Below are 12,360 nucleotides of genomic sequence, written 5' to 3'. Positions count from 1 at the left end.
GATATGAATCAGATTTTTTCAAATGCGACCCGTGTCTAAACGGCCAGGTGACCTCCACAAAGGTCACTATTCTGCGTCTTAATACGCCGAAGCAGGAAGAAAAACAACAACCATGGTGGACGATGATGTAGAATACGGTCTTTATTTTCAACCCTCTTGAAAAGATTTTACTGTTAAAGCACCGACTGAGGTTGGAATAGAAATGAAGGACTGCTAGATGCGTCCCAGCGCTAATATAGATGTTTACGTCTGTGAACGCAGAGCACGCTCAGTTGTGACGTCATTGCGTTCTCCACTTTTGCGTGCAGTTCACACAGGAGATCACATGCAAGTCACAAATATTTGATTATGTGAACAACCAAAAAAATTACAAAAAAATTGGAATTGAGCATTAAGGCTCGCAGTGTGAACGTAGCCTAGGAAATATTACTGCTGTGGCGTTTCTTTAATGGGAGCCGTAGCTGGTAATGATGAGTGTGAGAACTGGTTTCCTTCAGAGAAAACGTGTTAAACGCTGCGGCTGCAGATCAGAGCTGCGCTTTAAACCAGGTTGTCTCTGCAGGAGCTGCACCCCATCTTCCCCTGGCTGGTGGAGAGCGTGTTTGGAAGTCTGGATGGGATCATCTCTGGCTGGAACCTGCGCCTCCTCCACTCCCGGAGCCACGAGTACGCCATAGTTTTGGACTTTCTGAACCCCAGGTAGAACCCGTTTGTTCCTGCGTGACCAAAGCTTCATTCATCTGTACAATCAGAGTAATCAATCTATTTTTTATTTTTTGCTCTTCTGTCTTTTCAGCGGCCCGATGATGAAGCTGGTTTATAAAATCCAGGCTGAAGAATACAAATATGAACTTCCTGTCAACTATCTCCCGGTAGGACCTTCCAGGATGTTTCCGTGTTTTTCATCTAACTCCCCTTCCAGTTGTCTTGAACGCTCTCATCCTCTTTCCTGGCTGTTTACACTCCTGTATACAAAATGACAAAATAAAACTAATTAAAAAATATTTTATGTTCCATAATAAACCTCCAGTTGTATTCAAAGAAAGGTAAATTTATCAATGTTTTAGCTCATAAAAAGCAACTGCATATTTAATTTATTTTATGCATTAGCTAATTAATTTGATTATGCAGTAACTGATTTATTGACTCAGTTACTTTTTTGGAGAAGTTACAAGTAACTTTAGTTACCTGTTGTTAGAACCCGTCTAGGGGTGGCCAGATCATAACATGAAAGATCCTCTTCAGATCCCAAGCAGTAAACACAAAGTAAAGTTCAACATTTTATTGTGTTGTTTATAAAAAAAAAAGGGTATTTTTGAAATGTTACAATAATTGGTGCATATGAATTCAGAGAGAGATGAGGGCGAAAGCAGCAAACAAAAGGAAACTATCTGAATGATAACCAACTTACCTATTTTTTTTTCACAACAAAAACATAAAAATAGAATAATGTTTCAGTAAAAAAGAGAATGTGATGGACAACTGCCCAAAAACCCTCAAGGGGCTTAATGAGGTAGCCTCGTGAGACCATCCTGATCTCGCGAACACTGCTCTGGAGGCTTTTCTCAGAGGAAAAGATGTTTTTGCTCCTCTCCTGACTGGTTTCGGCAAGAGTAGCCTTCCCAAAATTACTTCAACGGAAGGTTTCCAGATGGATATGCGGAGCAAATCCATCTGGCGGAGTCAGGTTATTAATGAGTGGCAGTCTCCATAAAAACAAATATATTTCACCATTTCAGACATCTATATCATATTGTGTAAAAAAAAAACAAAAAAACAGCATTTCTTTGTATAAAACAAATGAAATAAACAAATGAAAGTAAATTAACCAAATCACAAAAACTCACCTCCCTAACTAAGAAAAACGGCAGCTAAACAAAAACAGCAGCTCGCTCCTACAAGCTGCAGAACTTTACAGGATGTTTAAACAGTTTGGTCGGTTTAGATGAGCTGAGGATGAAACGCAGGAATCAGCGACGGCCACCTGTACACTCATATTTACATAAGTTGACGACGCCATTCGTAACACCTGTATGAAAACAAAGCCTGGATGCTACAGGATCAGCTGAAGGACTGAAACGTTCCTGCCGTGATTATTTCGTCTTTAAAAGCTCTTCTCGATCCTCTAATGGACGTGTTTGTTTCCAGGGTCCTGTGAAGGCCTGCATCCAGGAGGGCGTCCTCCCAGACTGCCCTCTGTTCCACAACAAGCTGCAGTTCCCGCCGCCAGGCGTCATGACTCCGAACATCGCTCTCAGTATCCTTTAAGAGTCAAAACGCCGCCTAACGGCTCACATCAGTTTATTTCTCCTCTTCTCTGCTTCTTTAAAAGGGTTTCATCCACAGAAGTTTCTTAGAATCTAAAATGATAGGTTTTCTTGTCTCATTCCGGGAAAAATAATCCCCTTTGAAAGTAAAACGATTCCTCAACCAGCTGCAGATCCTTTTGAGTTCTTCATGTTTCATTTGGCCTACTGCCTCGTCGCTCCCAGGGTGAGTTCTGCTGCTTCACAGGCAAAAACAAATGTCCAGTTTCAGATGGTTTTCATTTCTTCAAAGCTAATCAGCATCACTGTCTGTGTGTTCAGTGTATATAAAACTGAAATCTATTGGTTAATAATTTGCTCAGTGTTTCTTATACTTGTTGTTGCTTATTATTTCAGTAATATCACTTAATCAAGCTTTTTCTTACTAGAACATTAGTATAAGAAATTTGCACACAGTCAGAGATCAGCATCTATGTGTGTCAAGACTCAAAGCTCCGGTTTCGGTGTGGTAAAGTGGATGGGAAACTGTTGTATGGGGACATTGCTAACCTACATGAGGACAGTATCTGAAATAACCCAGAACTGTTTCCACTGAGGAAGGAAAAAAGTAAACAGTCCAGAGAGGCTTCCTAGAGGCCTGCAGCAGCATCAGAGGAGTTCTATTAATCTCACATCTGGGGTCAGATGCAGCACAGAAAACTTGTCTTATAAATAAAAAAAGAAAATCAAATCTCTGCTGAAATTTGCACAAAAATACTTGGAGTCTCCCTTAAGCAGCTGTTAGCATCAGTGAGACAACCAAGGTGGAACATTTAGGCCATGATCAGTTCACATCAGCTGTGAAGCACAGTGAGGGCGGCATCATGCTCTGGTATTTTAGAGCCTAGTTAATCCTAGGGAATTATGAGCATTACCAAACAGCAGAAACTTTGGGTTTGTGGCTGAAGATAAAGAGGAACTTCACCCTCTGGCCACCAGGAGGAGTCCTAACTCCTAGATTTGGAGGGTTTACGTAGAGAAGATTAAATGAGCAGACATTGGCCTTTTCTCAATTCACAAAAACTGAGTACGGAGCCAAGTCTGTTCTGGAGAAGAACACAGGACAGTCTGGACTCTGGGAGTCTCTAGATAATAATAAATTCAAACTTTTTTCATTTAGTGGGGGAATAATAATGAACACAGTAAGATAAACACAAATCAAATTAACATTTTGCCAAATAAGACAAAAAAATAAATCTCCATCAGAGCCAGCAGTCCTTCAAACACGGCTATGCAGGGAGAGGGCTGCTATTGACGGGCTGCGGTTAGCCCTGGCTGCCGTTAGCTTTGGAGCTTCACTGGTTGCCGCGGTCCTCTTAACTTTGGATTTTTTTTTTTTTATTATTACGCATTAAATCAGTAAATTACGGAAGAGGATTAGGGCCATTAAAAAATAAAAAAGATAATTGATTTTTTAATTTTATTTCAATTTAATATCGGGAAAAAGTCAGAATTCTGACTTTTTTCTCAGAATTCTGACTTTTTTTCTCAGAATTCTGACAGCTAACAAACATGTTAGCATCAAGCCATAGCCATGTCTGTTTTAGAGACTAGCTCTCTTGTTTTAATGACCTTCTGCTCCTCCATTAATGAGGGGACCCCTCAGGCACGTAAAAAGTTGCCTAATTCCATCATTTTCCACCAATGTGTCACTGGCCACCTCAGACAACTCACATCTTTGTCAGTAAAGCTGAGTGCTCCACATCTCTTCCTTCATGGTGCCCATGGTACATTAAGATCCACAATTCTGAGATAAAAGTCAGAATTCTGACTTTTTTCCCATGTTAAACTGAAATAAAATTAAAAAATCAGTTAACTTTTTTTTTTTCAGTGGCCCTCATCCTCTTCCGTAGTAAATGGGCCATATAATGACGGTTTAAAGTATATTCTCGCCTCAAATGATCTTAAAACGCACTTTTATTGAACAACAGCAACAGAAAAGAGAACTTTCAATGGAGCGCCTTATTGAAAGCTGCTGCTGCCGCAGTGCATGCTGGGACAGCTGTCAATCTCAGGAAAGGATGAGTCTGCTCTGATTAGTGCTGGGTAAAGAGGGCGGGGCGAGAACAACATCAAACTTCTCGACAATAAGAAAAGTTCTCAGGCTGAGGCTGATGGGGTGTCACGAGAACGCTCAAGAACAGCAGACTGAGAACGGACTTTGTCTGTTCTCAGTCTGCTGTTCTTGTGAATTGGAACAATACTAGGGCTTATGCTGATGACGTTTCACAGATACACGAGCACATGAGAACGCACACATTGAGAAATGTCCATCATCTCTGCCAAGGCAGGCAAGTTTTCAGAAGCTTTGCTTTTCAGGATTATGAAGTCATGGACGTATGGCTCCCACATTTTACACATTTTCTATTTTCCAGATCATGAACTGGATTTAGGACAGTTTCTAAAGAATTTCCTACAATTATGAGAAATATGTTTGGAGTTCTGTTCTGTCAGAGAGCTTTCAAACTGACCCAGAGTCGTTACTAAAACCAGGCTCTGTCCTCTAACTAAGTTTAACTTTGTGCTCCAATCTACCCTCTGCCCTCAGAACTGCCTCCAGCCTCAGCTCAGCAGCTCCACAGACAGCGCCTACTTCGTGCTGGTGGACATGTACCTGAAGTACTTCCTCCCCGTCGAAGGAAGCGTCCCTCCGTCTCCGTTCTCGGACGCTAGAGGCTCCGTCACGGCTCCGTCACCACGGTAACGATTCATCAAACGAAGACATTTGAAAATTTTAACACTTCAGGTTATGTATAGAGGAACCGAAGAAACAAAAATATTAGAAAGCCGAACAACGCTGAAAATATGCTAATTATTTAACTGAAAATGTAAAAACTGTAAAGTGAAAATGAGTGTCAGTTTGTTATTGTCGTGCATCAGAAAACAAGTCAATAGATTTGTCTCTCGTCATGTTTTGAGGGAAAATTTTGTTAAAATCTTAAGGATTTAAAATCCTTAAATATAGTTAGAAAACACTGGAATGTTTCCACGTTTGAAGATGTTTCTCTTCCCATCCAGGAAGCTTTTTCAATTCAAAATGTCAGAAATAGCCTGGAGTTCGATGCTTCATTTTTTTTTAGAAAACATGCAAACTGAAACAGACGAATGGGTCCCCCCCTTTGGAATGAGGGTCGTTTGGCTTCTTTGTTAGCCTGGGACACCCCATACCTGTCTATGTCTCTGAACGGGGGGTCGTTAAACAGGTATGGGGCATTGCAGGCTAACAAAGAAGCCAAACGCCCCCATTCCAAAGGGGTGGACCCGTTCGTCTGTTTCAGTTTGCATGTTTTCTAAACAAAAACAAGGCTTTGTTTTTGGTCCACTCTATAAAGGCTCGAACTCAAAACAATTTCTGACATTTTTAATTGAAAAAGCTTCCTGGATGGGAAGAGAAACGTCTTCACACTTGGAAACAAAGTCCAGTGGATTGCTTTTTGAATATTTTGGAATGACTATGACCTGGATGACTGAGAATCTTCACCAGCATATCTTTAAATATAGCAACAAACAGAGACAGCAACAAAGCTTTTATAAAGGTATTCATTCTGAATCGTGCTGCGTTTTTTATTTTGCTGTGACGGTTCCCCACGAACATTTAGATGAAGCAGAAACTCTGATTCATCTTCTAATATTAAAGGAGGAGCAGCTCTGAGCAGGAGACAGACTCCCGGTGCTTTTAGTTACAGTCAGGAAAAGATGATTGATTTATTAAAAGCTGTCTTTTCTCCCGCCCAGAGCCTCCAGCGTGTCGTTTGCTGGTTACGGCGTTCATAGCCCCAGCCTCCTGAAGCACCATATTTTCCACCAGCCGTCTGTGAACGCAGACCCTGCAGCCCAGGAGATCTGGAGGTCTGAGACGCTGCTGCAGGTGAGAGAAGCTCCACCCGGCTGGGATCCACAGCTTCAGACACCAAACAGCATCCCTTCAGACATTAAGAGGCTTTAATGTTTTACTCATATAAACACTGTTTAATTGGAGGGAAAATTCTTAGAAATTATTACCAAGAATTGGTATTTACTGGCATTAATTAAAGGGGAAGATCTGCAGGAAAAGTCCCACAGTCAGACGGCTGCATTGATGAAGAGCAGCCTCCATAGATGGAGCACCTGCTCCTCCTCCTCAGACTCTGAACTGAGAGACTTTAGAGGAATTATTTACTCAAACAGATCTAAATGCTGGGTGCTCTAAGGCTCTGTGTTTGTCCAAGAGCATCTATATAGATAGATATAGATATATAGATATAGCCATGTCCTGAATTCCTCGTTTTACGGCCACTTTTGTTGAACTTTGCATATATGTATATGTATATTAGGGATGGAACGGTTTATGAAAACCCGCTGAACCGTTCGGTTCGACTGTCTCGGTTCGGTTCGCTTGTGTTGCGTTTGGCTGCTCCTTTTTCTCATAGGGGAAGCGTTTACACTCCAGAGCAGAAGGTGGCGGTGCTGCGACCAAAACCAACCACCAGTAGTAAACAAGAAGAAGAAGCGAAGCAGCGTAGCCGGGTGTAGCAGAAAATAATCAGTTGTTGTGGAGAATTGTGTGGGTATGGCGAGTGGGAAAGAACAGGAGTTGGAAGACGCGCCAGCAGCACTTTATAGGTCTGCTGTATGGGACCACTTTGCATTTAGAGTGACCTACGATGACGGCGGAAAGAAAGTTGAGGATAAACACAGTGTGCAAGCATTGTGCAACACGTTTTGTTTATGCTAACAGCAACATGACCATAATAGATTTTCCTAACAATCAACATGCACCCTTCTGGACTGAGGTGTCTGATGTATTTCCAGTAATCTGCTGTAACCATTCCTCCAGTTTGGGGGTCACTGCCTCGAGTGCCCTTATATATGAAAGTCATGGGTATTTGTTGATGGCATAACATTTATTTCTAAGAGCATTAAAAAGCATTAAATCAGAGTTACTCATTCCTGTATAAACCCTGAGTTTATTCACACACCTTCTGCTGAATGGGGGAGGAATCCCAGCAGTAAGTTTTTATAGACCGATAATATGGGAATCCTTCTCTGTCGTGAGTGTGTGAACAGAAGGAAATGTTTCCTGAATGTTGATTCTCTTTGTGATGTGAGCAGTAATGGGTCAGGATCGGGCCTCCCAGGGTTAGAGGTGCTGAAACACTGATGATGAAGTAAAGCTGCGGTTTGTCTGCGTGTCTCTAGATGTTCGTAGAGATCTGGCTCCACCATTACTCCTTGGACATGTACCAGAAGCTGCAGTCTCCTCAGGTAAAGGTAAGATCTTTACTCCCCCCCACCCCCTCCTCATCCCTTCCTTACCTGCGCTACATGGCTGTCGATTGGCTGATCCTCTCACCATCAGACCAGCTGATGTTCCTGCATAGAACCTCATTCATCTATAAATGGATTCCTTTGGTCTGAGCTCCTGATGAACCGTGCTGCAGAGGAAACATCCCTCTACTGTGTTCAGAGCATCAGCAGTTTAACCAGTTCAGATCAGATATTGATTTGATGTTGAAGAAGCTGTTTGCTGCATGAAAACAGCAGAAATCTCTGTTTCAAACCCAAAACAACCAGATGTTTTACTTCCTACTGTTTGGTCTAAAGCTGCTGCGGTCAGGAGTCGAGCATGTTCCTGTCGCTTTGCTCCTCCTCACATCCTCTGCATGCTGCATGTCACCAGTTTGATGTTGTGGGAGGAACGCCCCTATGAAGTCACCAGAGTCAGAGAACATCGGTTCTCATCCAAGCAGATCTCTGTTCTTCCTACCTGCAAAACTGAAAAGAGCGACCTTCTGCAATAAAATAAAACCATGGAGACAGTGGAGAACAAAGTTTATTGTGTTGGAGATAAAGATATTTCTGCAAGGCAAATTTTTTTGTATAGCACGATTCAGTACAAAGACAATGCAAAGTGCTTTACATGATTAAAATATAGGAAAATAAAACAGAATCAAAGCAAGTAGGAAAAAAAAATAAAATAAAAATGCAGAAACAAAAAAGAAGTTAGTTTTTGAGCATGCTCAAATTATAAGTTGACTCTCTAGGACACGCCCCCTCCTCATTTACATAGTGAGGCAGAAATGCATAGAGAAATGTAAAAACAACAGGCAGAAATAAACAGCGGCGAAGAAATAACTAGCATAAAAAAATACGAAGGAAGAATAAAACAGACAAAAATATTATAACATGCACATAAATAAATACTTGAAAATATAAGTCATTAAAAAATAAAGTTGAACATTATAAAGGACAAAAAACAAATAAGGTAAATATTACAAAGGGAAATAAATAAAGAAGCTAATTAAAAGAGTTATATACGTTTATGTCTCACTGTATAATTTCATTTCTACTTACGGTACATTTATTTGCTGATTGTATTTTGGGGGCAATTAATTGTATGCTTATTTATTTATTGAGCATTTATTTATTTCTGTATTTATTTTGAAATCGGCAATGTTGGTCCTCCATTACGGAAGAGGATTAGGGCCAGCGGAGGAAATTTTATTTCAGTTTAACATGGGAAAAAAGTCAGAATTCTGACTTTTTTCTCAGAATTCTGACTTTTTTCCCATGTTAAACTGAAATAAAATTTAAAAATCAGTTAAGTTTTTATTTATTTTTTTCCAGTGGCCCTAATCCTCTTCCGTACTCCATAGTTGACCCGCAGACCCGATCAGAATAAATAAACTCTGTGCTGAGACTAAATGCTGGCGTTCCTCCCAACAACATGCATGGCAACACGGACCAGACGGGGATTCATGGCGTGGTCCCACAGGACTGTTTCCTCTGGACTCCTGCTGCAGGAATGTTTGTTTAAAACCACAAACGTGCAGAACTTTAAGGTTGAAGTCAGAGCTGTGGAGCTGCTGTTTGTCCTGCTCTGTGGAGCCGCAGAGGAAACATCTCGTCGTCTCCTTTAAAATGCATCCAGACGTTCTGCAGACTTTAACCCCAACATGTTCCGTGTCCAGAACCAGGAGGACTCCTGCTGAGAGATTTGGGGCATTTTGAGTTTTTTTTCAGCTGAAATCTTCTCCAATCTGATGGATTTAATCCCAAATCTTCCAGCCTGAGTTCCTTCTGTTAATCTGTTGGGATGGATTCTGATGTCAAAGCTGCTGGTTTTTATTCTGATGTAGCTCTGCTGTCCCTCCTGTTGAGGCCCAGAGCAGCTGATATCATGTCCATCCCTGCAGCATGTCTGCAGTTTGGTGTCCAGCCTCAGTCCTCAGGAAGACGTCCTGCATGTCCCAAATGTTTCTTTGCTCCCCAGGAGATGATTTGACTGTTTTGTCCCGCCTGTAGGACTGGTGCTGGACTCCTCTGGCCACCAACAGATGAAACGTTTTGTTCCCACAGTCAATATTTTCTTCTTGTTTGTCTCCTCTCCTGTTTTTTTTTTTTTTTTTTCTCCTAATCCTTTTCGGCCAATTGTTTCTTCCTGGTTGCTCTCCTTTTTGTTTCTCATCTGTTCCTCCCTTCCACCACTTCCCCCCCTCTTCCTCTGTGCTCCTCCCCTTGTGGTTGTCCTCCCCATCGTCGTCCCCCTCCCTGGTGGTTACGGGTGAACAGCTGGCCCTGCTGCAGTACCGCCTCAGTATGTCCAGCATGCCGTGCCAACCCCACGCCCCACCAGGCTCTGGGACCTTCCACACCTACCAAGTACTTTTACCTTTTCATTCACCCCCGCCCCTCTGGGGCCTCCTGGAGGTAAACCTGCAGCCAGCTGATTCAGTCGAGGATATTTCTCTGACAGTTTAAGTAAATAGAAATATGCAGATAAACACAAATGTGAAATAAATTTAACAAAAAATAAGATTTTACTTAATAAATCCTTAATAAAATTTTATTTCTGCATAAAAACACTAACAGATTGTTTACAAGGAATAAAAAACTGCTTTAACAACAAAAATATTTTAATACATCATTAGATACTTAAATAAATCATACAATTATTAAAAAAAACAAAAAGACATTGGATAATTGATTATTCAGCTGCAGTTTTAAGAAGCTTAAACCCTTCAGACCTACAGAGAAGGATCCTCGACAGCAGGTGTGATCCTGCAGCAGAGCTTTGGAGATGCATCTGAGCTGTGGTTCTGTGTTAATGCATGCCGTTCTAACTGGTTCTGGGTGGTTTTCACGTTCTTGCTGCTGCTGCTCCTCAGAGCATGTTTCAAATCAGGAGGAACAACCATCTTTGCATGAGTTTGATGATGACTGGCTGCAGAGGGATGGCTGGCAGCTGCAGAAGATCAGGCGTGCGGCAGGAAGTGAGGTCCCAGAACTCGTCCAGTTGGACTTTTTTATTAGGACAGGAGCAGAGGATTAAAGGAATGATTTGGGAAAACATGTCAAATTTCAGCTAAACTCTGTTAGAAAACCCTCTGATCCAGAGCTGATCAGGACTGGTAGGGCGGGACCTCGCTTTCTGCTGTGATTGGCTGCTTCCTGGATCAGGTTGATTGGTGTGGAACGCTCTATGATTGGCTGTGTTTTCAGGAGCCCTTCAGTCCATCAGAGGAACACGTGTTGGTGGTGCGCCTCCTGGTGAAACATCTGCACGCCTTCTCCAACAGCCTGAAGCCCGAGCAGCCGTCCTCATCGCCATCAGCCCACTCCCACCCCAGCCCACTGGAGGAGTTTAAGAGGTCAGCATCATCAGACTCGCTTTGCTGAAGGAGGTCAAACACGAGTTAAAGACCTTCTGATCAGATGAGGCAGAACTTTAACACCGGACTCGTTTGGGTTTGGGTTCTCTAGTTGCAAACCAGCCGCTTCAGAACCAGAACTATTTGTTTCTAATGTATCCTAATGTTTCCTGCAGAAAATAAAAGTTTGATGGATCCGGATGTGGATCCGAGTTTAGACAGATAATCTGTGACTTTATTTAAATTAAACAAGATAATTCTGCACAGACAAGAAGGAACACTCTTTGTTGTTTTAATTTGCATGTTCCTGTTTGTTAGTAAACCTTAACGAGCGTGATGTCACTTCCTGCAGGGTGGTGGTGCAGCGTTTCGTGCAGCAGAAGCTCTACCTGTTCTTGCAGCATTGCTTCGGACACTGGCCTCTGGATGCCTCCTTCAGAGCGGTACGTTTCCCTCCTGATCAGACCGATCTTAAAGGACCTCAGAATAAATCTTTCAGCTTCGTTTTAGTTACAGATTCATAACTTTCTAATTCTTGATTAGATAAACAGATAAACATTAAAGGATGTTTAACCCTCTAAGCCTGGTGGTCCGGCACAGGGCCCAGCTCACGCCAGCTGATGTTCTATATGTATCTATTTATTGAAATGAACAAAAACAATGTCACATGGTGTTTCATCCAATCACCTTTCAAATGGGGCTTTGAAATTTCTGAAACATGTTTCAAAATTATTTTTTTCACAAATTCTTCTTGCTTTAAAGCTGTGTAAACAACTAAAATGAGATTTAAATTCCACCTGAAATGTGCGACTCTGCGGGAGTAATACAACAGCAGGTGTTCATTTTTAGCCCCGCCCCCTAATTGGCCGCCATCATTGGAAACTAAAGGCTCAGACCTCTCCATGGAGGTGTGGGAGGTTATTGTGTGACCATTTCAGGTGATGTAACCAGCGTGCGTTACATTAGCTGCTCTGTTATTGTTATTTTCTATTCAGTTTGGTGATATTATTGGTAAATTTCAATGAAGCTTAGACTTAATTTTTAGGAGAAAAGGCTTTGCCTGATGCAGAAGGTCTCCAATAATCTAAATTAGATTCCCTTTTATGAGTGGGGGAAAAAAATGTTTTTTTGAATAAATTGGCCACTTTTGGTGCTGTGGCAGAATCCCATTTCCTCCCAGCACTCTGCCCACTAAAACCTTGGTGGAACAAACATGCTTTAATCTATTCAGTCCAAATTAGCTTGAGTTATAGTCAAGACATAGATCTATAAAGTCTGAGGTTTCATCCAGAGTTTCAAATAGGCTTTCATGGTGTTTTGTAGCATTTATTTTGGAAAAAAATTTGGCGAGGCTAAATATTTTTCATTTTTTCTTTATTTAATCACCTGTAAATCAGAAACTGTGACATTTCAAATAGTGGTTC

General features: G+C 41.6%; 1 protein-coding gene across 1 annotated transcript in view; it reads left to right on the top strand.

Moving 5' to 3' along the window:
* The first annotated feature begins 122 nt into the window (after window positions 1-122).
* The window catches only part of LOC107093437 (sphingomyelin phosphodiesterase 4-like), a 19,060-nt gene continuing 6,822 nt past the window's right edge, over window positions 123-12,360 (top strand). The window contains exons 1-12 of the mRNA XM_015388484.1: window positions 123-127; window positions 550-699; window positions 797-872; window positions 2,149-2,257; window positions 2,441-2,493; window positions 4,855-5,006; window positions 6,042-6,174; window positions 7,485-7,550; window positions 9,858-9,947; window positions 10,788-10,936; window positions 11,289-11,379; window positions 11,875-11,879. Coding sequence (XP_015243970.1) covers window positions 123-127; window positions 550-699; window positions 797-872; window positions 2,149-2,257; window positions 2,441-2,493; window positions 4,855-5,006; window positions 6,042-6,174; window positions 7,485-7,550; window positions 9,858-9,947; window positions 10,788-10,936; window positions 11,289-11,379; window positions 11,875-11,879 — 1,079 coding nt within the window. The remainder of the gene's footprint in view (window positions 128-549; window positions 700-796; window positions 873-2,148; window positions 2,258-2,440; window positions 2,494-4,854; window positions 5,007-6,041; window positions 6,175-7,484; window positions 7,551-9,857; window positions 9,948-10,787; window positions 10,937-11,288; window positions 11,380-11,874; window positions 11,880-12,360) is intronic.

Source organism: Cyprinodon variegatus, unplaced genomic scaffold, assembly GCF_000732505.1.
Source record: "Cyprinodon variegatus isolate N-32 unplaced genomic scaffold, C_variegatus-1.0 Scaffold424, whole genome shotgun sequence".
Lineage (NCBI taxonomy): Eukaryota > Metazoa > Chordata > Actinopteri > Cyprinodontiformes > Cyprinodontidae > Cyprinodon > Cyprinodon variegatus.
The sequence above is the reverse complement of the archived record's forward strand: the minus strand, read 5'-3'. Positions and strand labels throughout refer to the sequence as shown.